Genomic DNA, 21,889 nt, shown 5'->3' with positions numbered 1-21,889 from the left:
AATTTACAGTGCAGAAGGAGGCTATTTGGCTTACCAAGTCTGCACTGGCCCTTGGACAGAGCACCCTACTTAAGCCCACACCTCCACCCTATTCCCATAACCCAGTAACCCCACCTAACCTTTTGGACACTAAGGGGCAATTTAGCACAGCCAATCCACCTAACCTGCACATCATTGGACTGTGGGAGGAAACCGGAGCCCCCGGAGGAAACCCACGCAGACACGGGGAAAAGGTGCAAACTCCGCACAGTCACCCGAGGCCGGAATTGAACCCGGGTCCCTGGCGCTGTGAGGCAGCAGTGCTAACCACTGTGCCACCATGCTGCCCTTTAAAGTCGCACTTTTAAAGAACCCAACTCTGACATTAAGTGAGGAATCACCATATGTATCCACAGATACAGATTGGTAATGAATCCAATAATAAACCCAATGAAGAATTCAAGAGAAAGTTTGTCCCTCAGAGAGTGATGATAATGTGGAACTCGCTGCCACAAGGCAAATAACATGCATACCTTAAATTGCGTTCTTGGATAAAGACCCGGGTTTGACAGGAATAGAAGACGCTGACAGTGAGATGATGGAGAGTGGGAGGTAGTTTGTGTGGAGCATAAAATTAGCATTGACCAGTTGGGTTGAAAAGGACAAATTCTGTGTTCTAGATGCCACATAATTCATCACTGTCTCGCTCTGCATGGAAAAAAAAAGGTTCAATCCAACAAAACCCTTTGTTGTTCAAAGAACCTCTTATTAAATCTCCTTTTAGCCTTCAGTGTCCCGATGAAGCTAGTCCAAATAACTTGTGTGATGTTCTCTGTTGGGTGTGTCAGGATGTCTTGAGAACGTAGTGTTAACAAAGAACATCAAGCGGAGTTATTGAACAAAGCTGATTTATTTACACTACTAAATTAAAGATTCTAGCCAGTCAACAAGGAATAAGTAAGTGTAAAAGATGTAGATAACCTTCATTGTCACAAGTAGGCTTACATTAACACTGCAATGAAGTTACTGTGAAAAGCCCCTCGTCGCCACATTCCGGCGCCTGTTATTGAATAAAACTAATTAGACGTTATTGAATAAGGGTGGCACAGTGGTTGGCACTGCTGCCTACAGTGCTGAGGACCCGGGTTCGAATCCCGGCCCTGGGTCACTGTCCGTGTGGAGTTTGCACGTTCTCCCTGTGCCTGCGTGGGTTTTACCCCCACAACCCAAAGATGTGCAGGTTAGGTGGATTGGCCACGCTAAATTGCCCCTTAATTGGAAAAAATTAATTGGGTAATCTAAAATTATTTTTTTTTTTAAAGTTACTGAATAAACTTACTACAGAACCCTATGCTATGCAACTGATCTATCTCACACCTAACCGCCTTCTCCCAGAATCCCAGGAGCCACATGATATTTATACAACTGCTCCTTATCTCCATCTAGTGGTGTGAAGTATTAACATCTTATTGTTAACCCTTTGTATTCCTTACAATACACATATTGTTACAACTGGTCTCTCTCGGTCCCATGGCTGGAATTCAGCACCTTCTATAGTCCTTCGTTCTGCCATTAATGCTTCCCATCTTGTGCCCTGCACCTCTTTATTGCAATCTCTCCAAGCTCCCACCAATCACTGACCTTCCACTCTGTTCCACCCACTCTGAAACACTGTATAATCCAGCATATTTCGCTCTCTTTCTTTAGCTCTGTCAAAAAGTCAAACGGACTCAAAACGTTAACTCTGTTTGTCTCTCCACAGATACTGCCAGACCTGCTGAGCTTTTCCGGCACTTTCTGTTTTGATTTCAGATGGAGCGGCAATGGCTTAGTGGTATTGCTGCTGGACGAGTAATCCAGAGACCCACAGGAATGCTCAGGGGACCCAGGTTCGTATCCCGGCCATGGCAGGTGGTGAATTTTGAATTCAATAAAAATCTGGAAATAAAAGTCTAAAGGCGACCATGAAACCATTGGCGATTGTTGGAAAACCCACCCAGTTCACTGATGTCCTTCAGGGAAGGAAATCTGCCGTCCTTACCCGGTCTGGCCTACATGTGACTCCAGACCCACAGCAATGTGGTTGACTCTTAAATGCCCTCAGGGATGGGCAATAAATGCCGGGCCAGCCAGTGACACCCACAGCCCATGGTTCCAGAGTCCGCAGAATTTTGCTGTTATTATTCTGAAATAGGGTCTCGTGTTGACACCTAGTCACAAACGGTAAAGAGCTTAATCTGCCTTCCCAGCATGTTTTAAGACATTAGGAAATATCCTGGAATTCCCAAAGGGATTTATATAAAATACAGTTGAATACACATCCTTGAACATAGAACAAAGAACAAAGCAGCACAGGAACAGGCCCTTCGGCCCTCCCAGCCAACGCCGATCCAGATCCTTTATCTAAACCCGTCTCCTATTTTCCAAGGTCTACTTCCCTCTGCTCCCGCCCATTCATATACCCATCTAGATGCCTCTTAAATGATGCTATCGTGCCCGCCTCTACCACCTCCGCTGGTAAAGCGTTCCAGGCACCCACTACCCTCTGCGTAAAAAACTTTCCACCCCCACTCTTGGAAAAAGCTTGTTGCTATCCACCCTGTCCATACCTCTCATAATTTTGTAGACCTCAATCAGGTCCCCCCTCAACCTCCGTCTTTCCAACGAAAACAATCCTAATCTATTCAACCTTTCTTCATAGCTAGCACCCTCCATACCAGGCAACATCCTGGTGAACCTCCTCTGCACCCTCTCCAAAGCATCCACATCCTTCTGGTAATGTGGCGACCAGAACTGCCCGCAGTATTCCAAATGTGGCCTAACCAAAGTCCGATACAACTGTAACATGACCTGCCTACTCTTGTACTCAATACCCCGTCCGATGAAGGCAAGCATGCTGTATGCCTTTTTGACCACTCTATCAACCTGCGTTGCCACCTTCAGGGTACAATGGACTTGAACTCCCAGATCTCTCTGTACATCAATTTTCCCCAGGACCCTTCCATTGACCATATAGTCCGCTCTTGAATTTGATCTTCCAAAATGCATCACCTCGCATTTGCCTGGATTGAACTCCATCTGCCATTTCTCTGCCCAACTCTCCAATCTATCTATATTTTGCTGTATTCTCTGACAGTCCTCCTCGCTATCTGCAACTCCACCAATCTTTGTATCATCTGCAAACTTGCTAATCAGACCACCTATACCTTCCTCCAGGTCATTTATGTAGATCACAAACAACAGTGGTCCGAGCACGGATCCCTGTGGTACGCCACTAGTCACCCTTCTCTATTTTGAAACACTCCCTTCCACCACTACTCTCTGTCTCCTGTTGCTCTGTCTCCTGTTGCCCAGCCAGTTCTTTATCCATTTAGCTAGTACACCCTGAACCCCATACGACTTCACTTTTTCCATCAACCTGCCATGGGAAACCTTATCAAACGCCTTACTAAAGTCCATGTATATGACATCTACAGCCCTTCCCTCATCAATTAACTTTGTCACTCAACTTGTCATAGAGGGTGGAAAGATGACTTAAGGCACGTCGTAAACCCCAAGTTTATCAAAGGCTGCAAGGTTGTCACATTGGGCTGGATATATTAATTCTCTCACTACACTGGCACTGCCAGATTTGCTGAGTAATTTCAGCACTTCGCTTTTCTTTCAAGTCTCCAGTACTCCCAGAACTTTCCATTTATTTATCAAAGGTGGCTTTGTTTTATTAAAGGAGTGGTTTGGAATTGCTAATCATCTTTTATTTGTTCAATTACTCATCCTGGTTATTGTTTGTTGCTGCTGCCGCACTGGTGAATGTGTTTTTTCCCCCACAGAATTTAGAATGCAGGAGACCATTCGGCCAATCGAGTCTGCACCGGCCCTTGGAAAGAGCACCCCATCTAAGCCCACACCCCCACCCTATCCCCACACTTCCTCCCAACCACTGTAACCCCACCTTACCTTAATTTTTTGGACAATAAGGGCAATTTAGCATGGCCAATCCACCTACCCCTGCACATCTTTGGACTGTGGGAGGAAACCGGAGCACCCGGAGGAAACCCACGCACACAAGGGGAGAACGTGCAGACTCCGCACAGACAGTGACCCAAGCCGGGAATCGAACCTGGGACCCTGGCACTGTGAAGCCATTGTGCTAACCACTATGCTACCGTGCTGCACCTGAAGTGGTTTCACCACTGCCTGAGCAAAGCGAGGGCAAAGCAAGGGTCCAAGGACGATCTTCGAATCCCTACAGTGCAGAAGGAGGCCATTTGGCTCATCGAGTCTGCACTGACCCTCTGAAAGAGCACCCGCCCTGGGCCCACTCCCCCACCCTATCCCTGTAACCCCACCAAACCTGCACATCTATTGACACAAAGGGGCAATTTAGGATGGCCAATCCACCTAACCTGCACATTTTTGGACTGTGGGAGAAAACCGGAGCACCCGGAAGAAACCCACGCAGACACGGGGAGAAAGCATACACCCAAGGCCGGAATTGAACCTGGGTCTCTGGTGCTGTGAAACAGCAGTGCTAATCACTGCGCCACGGTACTGGCCAGTGCTAATCACTGCGCCACGGTGCCGCCCTGTACTAAGCACTATCCTGCAAAGTTCTCTCACAATCCTGCCCCGTTATTCCACGTATGCACCATTAGGGGTTTCCCCATTGTGTGACCAGACAGCATTCTTGTATTACCCACGTGACAAGGGCTGGATGACTAATCATAGAATTTACAGAACAAAAGGAGGCCATTCAGCCCATCAAGTCTGCTTCAGCCCTTGGACAGAGCACCCTACTTAAGCCTAACCCAGTAACCCCCACCTAACCTTTTTGGACACTAGGGGCCATTTAGCATGGCCAATCCACCTAACCTGCACAGTCTTTGGACCATGGGAGGAAACCGGAGCACCCGGACGAAAACACACGCAGACAGTGGGAGATGGTGCAGACTCTGCACAGACAGTGACCCAAGCCAGGAATCGAGCCCAGGTCCCTGGCGTTGTGAAGTAACAGTGCTAACCATGGTGCTACCATGCCACCCCAATCTCAATCAATCTGAATGTGAATGTGAATCATTCCGAATGTGAATGTGAATCAATCTGAATGTGAATGTGAATCAATCCGAATGTGAATGTGAATCAATCCGAATGTGAATGTGAATCAATCCGAATGTGAATCTGAATCAATCAGAATGTGAATCAATCAGAATGTGAATCAATCAGAATGTGAATGTGAATCATTCTGAATGTGAATGTGAATCATTCCGAATGTGAATGTGAATCATTCTGAATGTGAAAAGTACAGAATCCTCTTATCCCAACCAAGCTGAGAACCGAGTGGACTGGGAGTAGGTCAGGCACCTGCCCACTGTGCCCAACACTCTGGGCAAACACCATAACACAAGGACACAGGAGTAGACAACATGGTCCACCAAGCCTGCTCCACCATTCAATTCATTCATGGCTGATCTTGGGTTTCACTTTGATTTGGCAGCCTTATCAACCATATCCTACAATCACTCCCTCCGCCATCGGCGCGTTGGGGCAGCCCTGGATGCACAGCAGAAACTTAGCAAGGCTCCTTAGGCAGCACTTTCCAAACTCATGGCTTCTACCATCGAGAAGGACAACAGCAGCAGATACCTGGGAACCCCACCACCTGGAGGTTCCCTCCAGGTCACTCGCCATGCTGACTTTGAAATACAACATTGCCCTTTCTTCATCATTTCTGAGTGTTACAATCGCAGACCAGACCCCAACAATGGCTGCGATACTGGACCAAAACCCCAACATTTAGTGAATTTGAAAGACTGTGTGGAAAGAATGATTGGCTCCTGGAGAGATGCACTGATGAAATAGGAATTTGCTTATTTTTAAAACAAAACTTTATTATGAATATAATATTAAACTTTGTCAACTTCACACCCAAAAAGAGCAACGTGCAATTTACACAAACACTACTACTCAATTTCCCACTAAACAACAAGAAAATAAACATACAACTCAATCTGTCTTACTGTGGGAGAATTGTGGGCTCATCATCAGGCAGATCAGAATGCAACTCCTCTCTCCAAAGCTTTCTCCAAAAACTGCCTCTCTCCACAGCTTCCTCCCTTTAAAAACTCCACAACATTTTCCAAAACCCGCCTCACTTCACAGCTTCTCAAAATATCTCTGTATATTCCTCAGTGACCTCATCTCCCCAAGCTGAAAAAACAAATGATCTCTGCAGGCTGAAAAGCACATCAAGTCCACAGAGATTTCCCCAGTCAAACCACAGTCCATTAGCCGAGACTGAAAGACACATTCTTTGTCAATTTCACCTTATGGCTGCTAAAAACTCCCAAGCCCTGAAAACAGAATTATTTTATTTAAAAAACATGACCCTTGCAGTCAAACACACTCTAACTCCAGGTTTTTAACCCTTAAATTGCCCGATACTTGGAATCCAGTATTCCTAAAGTCCTCCAGTCGTCAGATGGGTGAATATCCTGGAACTCCCTCCCGAACAACACTGTGGGTTTACCTACATGACATGGAATGTAGCAGTTCAAGAAGCCGTCTTACCACCACCTTCTGAAGGGCAATTAAGGACGGGCAATGCAAATGCTGGTCAATGGGGCGTCCACATCCCATGAAATAATTTTTTATTTTAAATTCCACTTTCCTGCCCCGCACTCCATATCCCTCGATTCCCTGATGGACCAAATTTCTGTCTATCCCAGATTTAGATATGTTCAATGATGGAGCATCTAAAGCCCTCGTGGTAAAGAATTCCAAAGATTCATAATCATTCGAGTGAAGAAATATCTCCTCAGCCCAGTCCTAAATGATTGGCCCCTAATGTTTTAGATTCCCGGATCAGCGGAAACAATCTCTGAGCATCCAACTCCATCAAACGTCTTCAGACACATATCAGAATCTACAAAATGGCCACCAAATTCAACAATAGCTCTATAAAGTCTTTAACATAATGGAAAGACCCAAGGTGCTTCAACGGAACATTATGCTACCATTTTATACAATGAAATGAAAATGAAAATCGCTTATTGTCACGAGTAGTCTTCAATGAAGTTACTGTGAAAGGCCCCTAGTCGCCACATTCCGGCGCCTGTTCAGGGAGGATGGTACGGGAATTGAACCGTGCTGCTGGCCTGCCTTAAAAGCCAGCGATTTAGCCCAGTGTGCTAAACCAGCTAAATGAATAAGGAGGGGATGGTTTGGAGGTTGCCAACTCTGACCGGATGAATTCCTGGAGACTCCATCACATGACCTCCTCCTGCCAACTGCCCCGTCAATGCTGCCCTGTCATTGATCACCCCACATGTCCAACTTCCACCAGCTTCCCTCAGCCAATCGGAACGGAACAGTTACCCAGGTGAGTGCCAGCCCACCCTGCAGCAACTGGGATGTATCCACAATTGACTGATCTCGGATTCGCCCGATGTAGAGAAAGGCCCCTGGGCTCCTGGTCACTGTTCAGTGACTATGCTGGGACATGGCAATCAAATCATCCAGGAAAATGGTGGGACGGCTGGAGTGGGCTTGCATGGTTGAGTGTTGGCCAGCAAACGATTTGACCATGGGTTAACCACCAGCGATCTCTGCTGCTATTCCTCGCCTGTTTCCCCACAGACAGAGGAGGAATCCCTGGCTGGCATTGTGTCCACGGCCAAGGACAGTGTGGACATTCCACCTCAAACAAAAGACTCCTTCCCACCACCTTGCTATTCTCCCCTTGCCTTTCTGTTCTTCCCTCAATTCTCCCATTAATTACCACAACCCGTGCACCTTCTGGAAAGGCACCTTTGTTGAACTTTGAAAGCTCCTCGATCAATATAACTCGCTGAGGGATTTTGTTTTTTTTTTAAATTTTCCTCCGTGCTGCCTCTGCAATCGAATAGCTGAGCAAGGCCGCACGTTTCTGAATAAAGAAAAAAACTAAAACGTGGAACAGGTTCCAGGGGCTGACTCACAGATTTGGGCCCTGGCCGACTTCAGGATTTTCTGCGAGTCGTACCACACCGTCTGACAGTCCTCGAGCAGCTTGTAAAAACGGGGCTTCATCCAGGAGCTGGATTTGATCTTCTGCATGCTACTGCCTTTCAGCATTGCTTTCAGGTCGTCATCGTTGACGAAGCCTTGTGGGGGAGAAAAAAGCAAAATTAAAATAGCAAATCAGTCAGCAAAAGCAACCGGAGAGGGGGGGGGCAAGGAAGGAAAGGGCAACAGAGGGTGGGCAAAGGTAGTGGGAGCCAGAAGGATGTCAGGCACGTCCGAAATGGGGCAGGGATAGTGTGGGGACGTGGAAGGCGGCGATGACGTCATCTAACTAAAGCTGCATTAACCTGGAATGTGAATGGAGATGAGGGGAGAGCGGGAACATCATGGCGTCTGACAGACTCAGCAGTGAGGGACAAGGTGAACTGAACTCCCCCATCAGGCAAGGGCAGCGTTTGGTTCCCAGACACCAAACTTACTCAGTACGAGCCGGATAAACATCAATGCCACCAGCAGCTGTCAGACAATCTCAACTGGGATTTGGGAATGACACTGCCTTTTCCCTTTCCTAATCGGGAGTGCAGTGCTCGCTGCAATGCTGCTGTTCCGTTTACCACACACTGGCACGGTAGACGTTTTGGGTACCCCTAAAAAAACAAGGTCACCAAAGAGGAGTAGGCCATTCGGCCCCTTGAGTCTGCTCCCCCATTCAAAAAGATCGCAGCTAATCGAATGGTGGCCTTGACTCTCTTTACAGCACCCTCACCCCCGCCCGCCCGCAAAACCCTCGAGTCTCTTATCGATCAAAAATCTAACTCAGCTTCGAACATTTTCAATGGCTCAGCCCCCACTGCTCTCTGGGGAAATTAATACCCCAGACTAACCAAATATCCTCTGAAAGAGAAACGATTCTCCTCAGCCTTCAACGGGAGACTCCTTATTGTGAAACTATGTCCTCTGATTTCAGGCTCTCCCACACGAGGAAACATCCTCTCAGTATCCATACCTCTCCCACACGAGGAAACATCCTCTCAGTATCCAAACCTCTCCCACACGAGGAAACATCCTCTCAGTATCCACACCTCTCCCACACGAGGAAACATCCCCTCAGTATCCACACCTCTCCCACACGAGGAAACATCCTCTCAGTATCTACACCGTCAAAAGTCCCCTCAAGATCTTGTATGCTTTAATAAGATCACCTCATTCTTCCAAACTCCAGTCAGTGCGCATAGGCCCAAACTGCTGAACCTCCTCCTCATCAGCTAACCACTTCATCCCAGGAATTAGTCAAGTGAACCTTCTCTGAATGGCTTCTAAGGCAACTACATCCTTCCTTAAGTTAGAGAGTAGATGTGCTCTCACCAAGGCTCTGTGCAGCTACAGTAAAACTTCCCTATGTTTATATTCCACTCCCCGTTCCATTTATCTCCCTAGTAATATACTAATCTTTTGGGATTCTGGGTTAGGACACAGAACCTGGTGAGGACACCCAGAGCCAGCTGAAAGGTAGATAGATAGGTAGGCCAAAGGCCTGCCAACCCATCCTCCCGGGGTGGGTGGAATGGGATCCAGGTTAAAGGTCAATTGATTGGTTGCGGTTTAGTTTTCATTCCTTCCCAGGGTCCAGACCTCACTGGTAAGACCAGCATTTCTTGCCCATCCTCAGTAGGCCTCGAGCAGGGGTGGAGACACACCTCCTGGTTCACTACGTTTGCTGGGCCAAAATCCTGGCACTCCCTCCCAAACGGCAGTGTGGGTGTACCTGGGCCACAGGGACCGCAGAGGTTCAAGGCGGCGACTCACCATCACCACCTCGAGGGCAATTAGGGACGGGCAACAAATGCCGGCCTATCCGGCTGGATCACATCCCTTGGATGAATAAACAACGTAAATAAAAAACGCTCACTACCCTCGAGGAGGTGGCGGTGAGCTGCCTTACTTGAACCGCTGCAGTTCCTGTGGGGTAGGTACCTCCACAGTGCTGTTAGGGATTGAAGGAACAGCGATTATAGTTCCAGGTCAGGATAGTGTGAGGTTTGGAAGGGGAACCTGGGAGGTGGTGTTCCCAGGTGCCTGCTGTTCTTCTGATGGAAGTCGCGGATCTGGGCACTGGGAGATATCCTTGAAGGGCAGCACGGTAGCATAGTGGTTAGTGCAATGGCTTCACAGCTCCAGGGTCCCAGGTTCGATTCCCGGCTTGGGTCACTGTCAGTACGGAGTTTGCACTTTCTCCCCGTGTCTGCGTGAGTTTCCTCCGGGTGCTCCGGTTTCCTCCCACAGTCCAAGGATGTGCAGGTTAGGTGGATTGGCCACGATAAATTGCCCTAAGTGTCCAAAATTGCCCTTAGTGTTGAGTGGGGTTACTGGGTTATGGGGGTAGGGTGGAGGTGTGGGCTTGGGCAGGGTGCTCTGTCCAAGAGCCAGTGTAGACCCGATGGGCCGAATGGCCTCCTTCTGCACTGTAAATTCGATGAAATTCTATGAATCTTGGATGAGTTGTAGATGGTACACACTGCAGCCATGGTCCATCATTGGCCGCGGGAGGCAGGGTGGATGCGGTGCCAATCACGCGGGCTACTTTGCCCTGTATGGAGTTATTGTCGGAGCTGCACTTATCCAGACAAGTGGAAATGGGAGGAGCGGGAGAGTGCAAGCTTTCCAAAGGGAAGTATTGGAGCAGAGGCAGAGCATTTGAAAACCAAATCAATCCCCGGTGTGGGGAAATGAAGAACAGGGATTACATTGGTCACACGGGAACAGGCCATTCGGTTCAACTAGCACATGGCGGTATTTATACTCCGGTCAAGCCTCCTCTCATCTTCTTTCATTTAAATTTACCATCGGAAATCTCTATCCCCTTCTTCCTTGTACGTTTGGCTAGGGTCCCTTTAAATGCATCTGTAATATTCGCTTCAACCACTGCCTGTCGTCGCGACGCCCACATTCTCACCACTGAAGGTTTTTCTTCTGAATTCCCTATTTGGGGCATGGCATCCTGTAGGAAAAGAATTGCAGGGTGACAGGGAGAGGGCACTAGAATGGGACTGGCCGAGCTGCTCTCACAGAGAACGAGCATCGACAGGAAGGGCTGAATGGCCTCTTTCTGTGCTGTAGCCAGCTCCTGTTCCATTCAGGAAGCAAATTAGCAAAGGTCTTTTAGACTAAGTGTGGTGGGGTTGAGCCGGGGTGGGGGTGGATATCAATTAACACTGACAAGATTTTTGTTTGCTAAGGGTATTGTGGAATAGATACATCAAAACATACATAGAAAATAGGATCAGGAGGCCATTTGGTCCTTCGAATCTGCTCCGCCATTCATTCTGATCTTCGCTGATCATCAAGTTCAATACCCTGATCCCGCCGAACCCCTCCATATCCCTTGATCCCTTCAGCCCCAAGAGCTATAAGACCATAAGACATTGGAGCACAATTAGGCCACTTGGCCCATCGAGTCTGCTCCGCCATTCAATCATTGCTGATATTTTCTCATCCCCATTCTCCTGCCCTCTCCCCATAACCCCTGATCCCCTTATTGATCAAGAACCTATCTATCTCTGTCTTAAAGACACTCCGTGATTTGGCCTCCACAGCCTCCTGCGGCAAAGAGTTCCACAGATTCACCACCCTCTGGCTGAAAACAATTCCTCCTCATCTGTTTTAAAGGATCATCCCTTCAGTCTGAGATGGTGTCCTCTGCTTCTAGTTTTTCCTACAAGTGGAAACGTCCTCTCCACATCCACTCTATCCAGGCCTCTCAGTATCCTGTAAATTTCAATAAGATCCAATCTCACCCTTCTAAACTCTAACGAGTAGAGTCCTCAATCATTCCTCATACGACAAGTTCTTAATTCCAGGGATCAATCTTGTGAACCTCCTCTGGACCCTTTCCGTCCTTAGACATGGGGCCCAAAACTGCTCACAATACTTCAAATGGGGCCTTATACAGCCTCAGAAGTACATCCCTGGTCTTGTATTCTAGTCCTCTTGACATGAATGCTAACATTGCATTTGCCTTCTTAACTGCTGACTGAACCTGCACGTTAACCTTCAGATAATCGTGAACAAGGGCTCCCAAGTCCCTTTGTGCTTCTGCATTCCGAAGCATTTCCCCATTTAGAAAATAGTCTATGCCTAAATTCCTCCTTCCAAAGTGCATAAACTCACACTTTTCCCATTATTTTTCATTTGCCACTTCATTGCCCACTCTCCTAGCTTGTCCACATCCTTCTGCAGCCCCCTTGTTTCCTCAATACTACCTGTCCCTCTACAGATCTTTGTATGATCTGCAAACTTAGCAACAGTGCCTTCAGTTCCTTCTTCCAGATCATTAATGTATATTGTGAAACGTTGTGGTCCCAGCACAGACCCCTGAGTCACACCACTAGTCACCGGCTGCCATCCTGAAAAAGACCCCTTTATCCCCACTCTCTGCCTTTTGCCAGTCAGCCAATCCTCTATCCATGCCAGGATCTTACCCTTTAACACCATGGGCTTTTAACTTATTTAACAGTCTCCCATGTGGCACCTTGTCAAAGGCCTTCTGGAAATCTAAATAAATCATGTCCACTGGTTCTCCTTTGTCTAACTTCCTTGTTACCTCCTCAAAGAACTCTTAACAGATTTGTCAGACACAAACTCCCTTTGACAAAGCCGTGCTGACTCAGTCCTTTCTTACCATGCACTTCCAAGTACTCCGTGATCTCATCTCTAATAACAGACTCTAAAATCTTACTAATGACCAAAGTCAGGCTAACCGGCCTACAATGTCCCGTCTTCTGCCTCCTTCCCTTCTGAAGTGAGCTATATCTAATTCCTTCTTGAAATTCCGTTTTGGCCCCAACTACTTTGTGGTAGTCATTTCCACAGATTCACCAATCTCTGGGTGAAGGAATTTCTCCTCACCTCAGTCCTCGAAGGCTTACGCCTCAACCTCAAACTATTTTTTTTTTAAATTATAAATTTAGAGTACCAAATTCATTTTTTCCAATTAAGGGGCAATTTAGTGTGGCCAATCCACCTACCCTGCACATCTTTGGGTTGTGGGAGTGAAACCCACGCAGACACAGGGAGAATGTGCAAACTCCACACGGACAGTGACCCAGAGCCGGGATCGAACCTGGGACCTCGGCGCCATGAGGCAGCAGCGCTAACCCACTGCGCCACCGTGCTGCCCCCCCCCCCCCCCCCCCCCCCCCCCCCCAACCTCAAACTATAACTCCTAGGTCTGGACTCCCTCCCCATCGGGAACATTCTTTCGGAATCTACCCTGTAATTCCGTTCGAATTTTATACATTTCTATGAGATCCCCTCTCACTCTTCTAAACTCCAATGAATATAATCCTAACCAATTCAGTCTCTCCTCATATGACAGTCCCACCATCCCAGGAATCAGCCTGGTAAACATTCGTTACACTCCCTCCATAGCAAGAACATACTTCCTCAGATAAGGACACCAAACCTGCACACAATACTCCAGGTGTGGCCTCATTAATGCCCTGTACAATTGTCGTACTGACTACTGAACAATTGTCGTACTGAATACTGAACAAGTGGAGAATATGAATGGAACAAAAACAAAAAATTCCAGAAAAAACTAATTTGGCAGCGTCTGTGGAGATAGAAAATAGAGTTAATGTTTGTATAACTCTGGTTTCAGAGTGGAGTTGGAGATGTGGTGTCAGTCAGTTATGAACTAACTGGATTAGGGAATGATCCCTCCCTAACCCTACTTAATCTGGAAGTGGATGGATACTGTGGCTCTTGCAATCATTGCACAGTTAAACCCTAATTGAAAGCATCATAAACCTCGTGACGAATGACAGATCAAAAAGCTCAAGCCTCGAGTCCAAAGTTCTTTTAAGAATGCCAATGCACCGCATTAGAAACAAAATGTCCCTCAATGGTGTCACTGGAGGGGTGGGAGGCATTTTCATACATTGCAACATACTCTGGACACGTCTTTTTACACACACGGTACATTGTGCACTGTGACAGCAAGATCAGATCTCAAGCTGTGATATTATACTCATCATTTCATAGCTGGTACAATATTTTCAGCAAGCAGGCAGTGCAAACACTCACTGGAGCACAACTTGCATTTATATAGTGACCCAATGCAGGGGCTGGTTTAGCACGGTGGGCTAAACAGCTGGTTTGTATGAACAAGGCCAGCAGTGTGGGTTCAATTCCCGTACCGGCCTCCCCGAACAGGCGCCGGAATGTGGCGACTAGGGGCTTTTCACAGTAACTTCATTGAAGCCTACTCGTGACAACAAACAACTATTATTATTAAAATATCCGGGTCACTCCCCAGGAGTGATTATTCGACAAAGATGTGATGCATAACCACAGTGGTCAGCACCGCTGCCTCAGCGCCAGGGACTCGGGTTCGATTCCGATCTTGTGCAGAGTTTGCACGTGCCTGCGTGGGTTTCCTCCGAGTGCTCCGGTTTCCTCCCACAGTCCAAAGACGTGCAGTTTGGGTGGGGTCAGCGGGAGTGGGCTGAGGTGGGGTGCTCTTTCAGAGGGTTGGTGCAGACATGACGGGCCGAATGGACACGATGGGCCGAATTACCTCCTTCTATTACATGTAGGGATTCTGTGGTAAGCAGACATTAGGATCTGAGGGATAGGTTTCAAGAATATCCTGATGGAGAAGGAGAAGGAGAGACGGAGGGGGGCTCCGGGAGGGGCAGAGAGGGGCTCCGGGAGGGGCAGAGAGGGGCTCCGGGAGGGGCAGAGAGGGGCTCCGGGAGGGGCAGAGAGGGGCTCCGGGAGGGGCAGAGAGGGGCTCCGGGAGGGGCAGAGAGGGGCTCCGGGAGGGGCAGAGAGGGGCTCCGGGAGGGGCAGAGAGGGGCTCCGGGAGGGGCAGAGAGGGGCTCCGGGGGGGGCAGAGAGGGGCTCCGGGAGGGGCAGAGAGGGGCTCCGGGAGGGGCAGAGGGGGGCTCCGGGAGGGGCAGAGGGGGGCTCCGGGAGGGGCAGAGAGGGGCTCCGGGAGGGGCAGAGAGGGGCTCCGGGAGGGGCAGAGAGGGGCTCCGGGAGGGGCAGAGAGGGGCTCCGGGAGGGGCAGAGGGGGGCTCCGGGAGGGGCAGAGGGGGGCTCCGGGAGGGGCAGAGGGTGGCTCCGGGAGGGGCAGAGGGGGGCTCCGGGAGGGGCAGAGAGGGGCTCCGGGAGGGGCAGAGAGGGGCTCCGGGAGGGGCAGAGAGGGGCTCCGGGAGGGGCAGAGAGGGGCTCCGGGAGGGGCAGAGAGGGCCTCCGGGAGGGGCAGAGAGGGCCTCCGGGAGGGGCAGAGAGGGGCTCCGGGAGGGGCAGAGAGGGGCTCCGGGAGGGGCAGAGAGGGGCTCCGGGAGGGGCAGAGAGGGGCTCCGGGAGGGGCAGAGAGGGGCTCCGGGAGGGGCAGAGAGGGGCTCCGGGAGGGGCAGAGAGGGGCTCCGGGAGGGGCAGAGAGGGGCTCCGGGAGGGGCAGAGAGGGGCTCCGGGAGGGGCAGAGAGGGGCTCCGGGAGGGGCAGAGAGGGGCTCCGGGAGGGGCAGAGAGGGGCTCCGGGAGGGGCAGAGAGGGGCTCCGGGAGGGGCAGAGAGGGGCTCCGGGAGGGGCAGAGAGAGGCTCCGGGAGGGGCAGAGAGAGGCTCCGGGATGGGCAGAGAGGGGGCTCCAGGAGGGGCAGAGAGGGGGCTCCGGGAGGGGCAGAGAGGGGGCTCCGGGAGGGGCAGAGAGGGGGCTCCGGGAGGGGCAGAGAGGGGGCTCGGGAGGGGCAGAGAGGGGGCTCCGGGAGGGGCAGAGAGGGGGCTCCGGGAGGGGCAGAGAGGGGGCTCCGGGAGGGGCAGAGAGGGGGCTCCGGGAGGGGCAGAGAGGGGGCTCCGGGAGGGGCAGAGAGGGGGCTCCGGGAGGGGCAGAGAGGGGGCTCCGGGAGGGGCAGAGGGAGGGGCAGAGAGGGGCTCGGGAGGGCAGAGAGGGGCTCCGGGAGGGGCAGAGAGGGGCTCGGGAGGGGAGAGGGGGAGGGGGGAGGGGAGGGGGGGAGGGGGAGGGGGGAGTGCAGACTCCGGGAATCGAACCTGGGACTCTGTCGCTGTGAAGCAACAGTGCTAACCACTGTGCGACCGTGCCTTAGTGAACCAGAAAGGTTTGACCAATTATCAACAATGGTTTCATGATCATCTTTGAACTCCAGATTTTATTCCATGAATTCAAATGGGAGGGGGAGAAATGTTGGAAGGTGTTGTCTAAGGAACATTGGTGAGTTACTGCAGTGCATCTTGTGGATGGTACACACGGCTGCCACTGTTCGTCGGTGGTGGAGGGAGTGAATGATTGTGGAAGGGAGAGCAATCAAGCGGGGCTGCTTTGTCCTGGATGGTGTTGAGCTTCTGGAGTGTTGTTGGAGCTGCACGCTAGTGGAGAGAATTCCTTACTCTCCTGACTTGTGCCTTGCACAAGGCGAAAAGGCTTTGGGTGGGGGGATGGTGGGGGATTTGGGGGGGGTGTCAGGAGGGGAGTTACTCGTTGCAAGATTCCTCATCTCTGACAGTATTAATGTGGCCAATCAATAGTAACCCCCAGGATGTTGATTGTGGGGGATTCAGCGATGGTAATGCCATTAAATATCAAGGGCGATGGTTAGATCCTCGTTTCTAGGATGTGGTCATTGCCTGGCTCTTATGCAGTGCAAACGTAACTTGCCACTTGGACAAGGCAGCAGCGCGAGTTCAATTCCCAGCCTCCCTGATCAGGCGCTGGAATGTGGCGACTAGGGGTTTTCACAGTAACGTCATTGAAGCCTACTTGTGGCAATAAGTGATTATTATTATTCATTATTATTGGACTACTTCATTATCTGAGGAGTCGCATATGGTGCTGAACATTGTGCAGTCATCCGCAAACATCCCCACTTCTGACCTTATCATAGAATGTACAGTGCAAAAAGATGCCATTCGGCCCATCGGGTCTGCACCGGCCCTTGGAAAGAGCACCCTACATCTCCACCCTATCCTCATAGCCCAGTAACCCCACCTAACCTTTTTAGACACGAAGGTTGTTGTTGTTTTGTTTATTGTCACGTGTACCGAGGAACAGTGAAAAGTATTTTTCTGCGTACAACTCAAACAGATCAATTAGTACATGAAAAGAAAATACATAATAGGGCAACACAGGGTACACAATGTAAATACCTTGTGTTGTCCTATTATGTATTTAGCATGGCCATTCCACCTAACCTGCACATCTTTGGACTGTGAGGGGAAACCGGAGCACCCGGAGGAAACCCACGCAGACACGGGGAGAACGTGCAGACTCCGCACAGACAGTGACCCAAGCCGGGAATCGAACCTGGGACCCTGGAGCTGTGAAGCAACAGTGCGAACCACTGTGCTACCGTGCCGCTCCTTACGATGGAAAGGTCATTGATGAAGCAGCCGAATATGGTTGTGCCCGGGAATGCTGCTAAATGTAGACCCCACTTCGGGCAAGTTTAGGAATACAAACACTTGGGGCTTCCCAGTCCAGTGAGGTGAATGGGGACCATTTCTAATTCACAATAAAATCAGCCCAATCGGCAGTGCGAGAGAGAGCGCGAGGGAGCGCGTGCGAGAGAGAGAGAGAGAGAGCGTGAGAGCGCAAAGATATCGTCACTTGGTAGTAGAGAACACGGATATTTCGGACGGCAGCCTTGTGGCTCAAGCTTTTTGCTCATCGGCACAAACACAATGTCAAATTTCAAACCATAACAATTTATATTTCAGGATAAAGGTTGTTGATTGGTAAGTCAAACCTAATTGGCTGAGACAGTGCCATGGAGAAAGCAATGATGAACATAGAAGATAGGAGAATAGGCCATTCAGCCCCTCGAGCCTGCTGCGCCATTCGAGATCATGGTTGATCTGCTGGTTTCGAATTCCACATTCCCATCGACCCCCAATGACCTTTGATTCCCTTGTCTAACAGGAATCTATCTACCTTTGTCTTAAAAATATTCAGTGACCCGTCCTCCACCGTCTTCGTAGGCAGAGAGTTCCAAAGTCGCAAAACCCTCAAGAGAAAAATAAAATCTCTCTTATCACCGTCCTAAAATAGTTCCTCCTAATTCTGGGCTCACCCACAAGAGAAAACATCCTTCCCACATCCACCTTATTGAGAACATTTAATCTTATTATCCACTTCAATCAATCACCCCTCACTCTTCTAATCGTCAGCTGAAACAATCCCAGTCTGTCCAACCTATCCTCATAATACAACAAGAGAGAACGACAAGCTCACGGGTAATTTTGTAAAAATGCAAGGCGTGAACATATCACTTTTGTTTGTAGCGAACAGGTCCCCATGTCACATCCCGCACACATAAATGAACCAACGACTGGCTGCTAAAACCAAACAGCCTATTCCTTTGGCTGTTCAGAAGAGGCAGAGTACAGACCGTACTCGACCAGTCCGCACTTGCAAAACCCAAAACAAAACATCTACTGTCGGATAGGATTCTACAATCGAGCGGCACTTGTTGAACAATCCTGAGTCTGCTAATAGCTACACAACCAAATTAAGATCACGATTCAAGCTCGTGACGTGGCCCATTTTCGCTTGCGAGAAGTGGCATATCCTACAATCATGCACAGAAACCCCCACCTCCCCATTCTCTGCCTACAAAAGGGCCTTTTCCAAATTACCCGAGAGTTGGAGTTGCCTACAGTTCTCCATGGCAATGCAACAATGGGCAGTACTCGCGGAGTAATCATGAGAACGCCGAACAGCTAATTTAAGATAATCAGTCACGCTCATCATGTGACTCCTTTTCATTTGCTAGAAGTGACATAGATTCATAGGCAAGGACTGGTTCTCTGGGCTGCTTTGCGTTTTAGTTTTTGACATACTGGAGAGCTTGGGAGCCTACAGTCCCCCGTTGCTTTCTCCATGTCAACGCCTCAGCAAGAGCTGGCTGACCAACCAATCAGCATTCTGTTCTTTTAGTACAAAGTGTTGCGACGGGTTTGACACGGGTTTGCTTCAGCAACATGCCTGACTTTTGCAGCAAGAGAGAGAAGATTTTTCACACATGCCGGAAGAGAAGACAGGCTCGTGACATTCCAAATGTGTGTGTTTGAACTTATTCCTCGGCATTTCAGCAACTTTTTTCTGCTGTCACACAACTGAATCCGAAGGGTACGCAGTAAAGTGTGCACTTGCTGATGGGCGAGTTCACTCAGATAATGTTACCTCTCTCTCTCTCTCAGGCACATACAGGACTACTTGCACTATCAGGGATTAACACTATTTATGTTTACCTTGATCTATCCTGTTGCTGTCTGACTTGAAATTCCGATCTTCGGGCTTCTTTACCTGACCAATGGGATGCTTCTTCTGATTTCTCAATTTTGCTCTCCCTCTCCTTGGCTCCTGCCTCCCACCATCAGCCTTCCCTCTGCCGCCACTGGCTTTGCCCCCGCCGCCACTGGCTTTGCCCCCGCCGCCACTGGCTTTGCCCCCGCCGCCACTGGCTTTGCCCCCGCCGCCACTGGCTTTGCCCCCGCCGCCACTGGCTTTGCCCCCGCCGCCACTGGCTTTGCCCCCGCCGCCACTGGCTTGCCCCCGCCGCCACTGGCTTTGCCCCCGCCGCCACTGGCTTTGCCCCCGCCGCCACTGGCTTTGCCCCCGCCGCCACTGGCTTTGCCCCCGACGTCACTGGCTTTGCCCCTGCCGCCACTGGCTTTGCCCCTTCCGCCACTGGCTTTGCCCCTGCTGCCAAAGGCTTTCACTCTACCACTCTTCACATTCCGCCTCCCGCTTTTCACATCCCGTCGCCCGCCCCTCGAATCCCCCCTCCTGCCCCTCGCATCCCGACTCCTGCTCAACTCCGGACTCCCACCTCTCACAAACCATTCCTCTCTTGCCGGGCGTTGATTCTGATCCCCTGGCTTCAGGCCCTTAACCGTTCTCCCAACTCCTGGTTCCAGATTCCCAGCCATGTGATCCAGGCTCCCAACCCCAGGCTCTGGGCCCTCAACTCCAAAATCTACCCTTCCCGATCTCACCTCCAAACTCCCAACTCCTGGCTCAAGGTTTTTAATTGCCGGCCCCAGGCTTTCGACTGGAAGCTTCAAACCCCCAGCTCCGGGATCCGGGATCCCAGTGCCTGGATCCGGATCCCCAAATCCCGGCACGGAGTACCCAACTCCAGAATCTACTCTTCCATCTCTCCATTCCAAATTCCCCCCTCCCGGCTCCAGACTTTCAACTACCCCCGGCACTGGGCCCCCTACCCCCAGCGCTATGCCCCCTTCCCCCGGCCCTGGGCCCCCGACCCCCAGCGCTATGCCCCCTTCCCCCGGCCCTGGGCCCCCTACCCCCAGCGCTATGCCCCCTTCCCCCGGCCCCGGGCCCCTTTCCCCCGACCCCGGGCCCCCGACCCCCAAATCTACTCTTCCAGCCCTCGGCTCCAAGCTCCTAGCTCTGGGATCCGGGTCCTCCGTTCCCAGATCCCGCTCGCCGCCTCCGGGCTTTGTTGTCCAGTCTCCGGATTGCCCGCTCCCAACTTCAGCCTCTGCTCTCTCATTCCTGGGCGGCGGGCCCTCGCTTCCGGACTTCACGCTCTCACTCTCGGACTCTGTGCTCCCGTCTTTGGACTCCTTCCCAGAGCGAGTCCACCAGCCGAGGAGGACGGCGAGTCCGCCGGTGATCACGCTGAGGACCAGGAGCATGAAGACGAGGACGTCCATTGGTCAGATACGTGGCTGCCTACCTGGCCCTAGAGAGAATGGTCAGAGCTGCAAATGGGTTGTCCAGCAATAACAGGGTCACAATATCGCCCCCACCCACGGGTGACGGCAAGATGGCAGAAGCCGAGGCTTGAGTTTTGTGAGGGGAAAGTCTAACTCAATCTTAGCTCTTCTTTCAAATATCGCCAATAAATGGGGGAGGTGGGCAGCACGATGGCGCCATGGGTTAGCCCTGTTGCCTCACGGCACCAAGGTCCCAGTTTCGATCCCGGCTCCGGGTCACTGTCCGTGTGGAGTTTGCACATTCTCCCCGTGTTTGCGTGAGTTTTGCCCCCACAACCCAAAGATGTGCAGGTTAGATGGATTGATCACGCTAAATTGCCCCTTCATTGGAAAAAATGAATTGGGCACTCCAAATTTATTTTAAAAATAAATAAATAAATGGGGGAGGGGGGCCCCCCAAAAGTCACCTATGCTTAATTTTGCGACGCTTTTTATTTTTGCAAGCCTCTCCCTCTCCTGGCCCACCAGTCCCATGACAACCCAAGACACTGCCCTGCATTTGCTGTTCAAAACACTTAAACAAATAACAAAGAAAAGTACAGCACAGGAGCAGGCCCTTCGGCCCTCCAAGCCCGTGCCGACCATGTTGCCCGACTAAACTACAATCTCCTACACTTCCTGGGTCCGTATCCCTCTATTCCCATCCTATTCATGTATTTGTCAAGATGCCCCTTAAACGTCACTATCGTCCCTGCTTCCACCACCTCCTCCGGCAGCGAGTTCCAGGCACCCACTACCCTCTGTGTAAAATAACTTGCCTCATACATCTCCTCTAAACCTTGCCCCTTGCAACTTAAACCTATGCCCCCTCGTAATTGACAACCCTACCCTGGGAAAAAGCCGCTGACGATCCGCTCTGTCTCTGCCCCTCATAATTTTGTAGACCTCTATCAGGTCGCCCCTCAACCTCCATCGTTCCAGTGAGAACAAACCGAGTTTATTCAACCTCTCCTCATAGCTAATGCCCTCCATACCAGGCAGCATCCTGGTAAATCTCTTCTGCACCCTCTCTAAAGCCTCCTCATCCTTCTGGTAGTGTGGCGACCAGAATTGAACACTATACTCCAAGTGTGGCCTAACTAAGGCTCCATACAGCTGCAACATGACTTGCCAATTCTTATACTCAATGCCTTGGCCAATGAAG

The 21,889-nt window shown here is 50.6% G+C and overlaps 1 protein-coding gene across 3 annotated transcripts in view; it reads right to left on the bottom strand.

Annotated features, from left to right (window-relative positions):
• plcd1a (phospholipase C, delta 1a) overlaps nucleotides 1-21,889 on the bottom strand; it is a 178,731-nt gene that overhangs the window by 72,362 nt on the left and 84,480 nt on the right. For all 3 annotated transcript variants that reach the window (XM_038798567.1, XM_038798568.1, XM_038798566.1), the window contains one exon: nucleotides 7,956-8,120. In XM_038798567.1, the coding sequence (XP_038654495.1) occupies nucleotides 7,956-8,120 (165 nt within the window). The remainder of the gene's footprint in view (nucleotides 1-7,955; nucleotides 8,121-21,889) is intronic.

This window comes from Scyliorhinus canicula, chromosome 5 (assembly GCF_902713615.1).
Source record: "Scyliorhinus canicula chromosome 5, sScyCan1.1, whole genome shotgun sequence".
Lineage (NCBI taxonomy): Eukaryota > Metazoa > Chordata > Chondrichthyes > Carcharhiniformes > Scyliorhinidae > Scyliorhinus > Scyliorhinus canicula.
The sequence above is the reverse complement of the archived record's forward strand: the minus strand, read 5'-3'. Positions and strand labels throughout refer to the sequence as shown.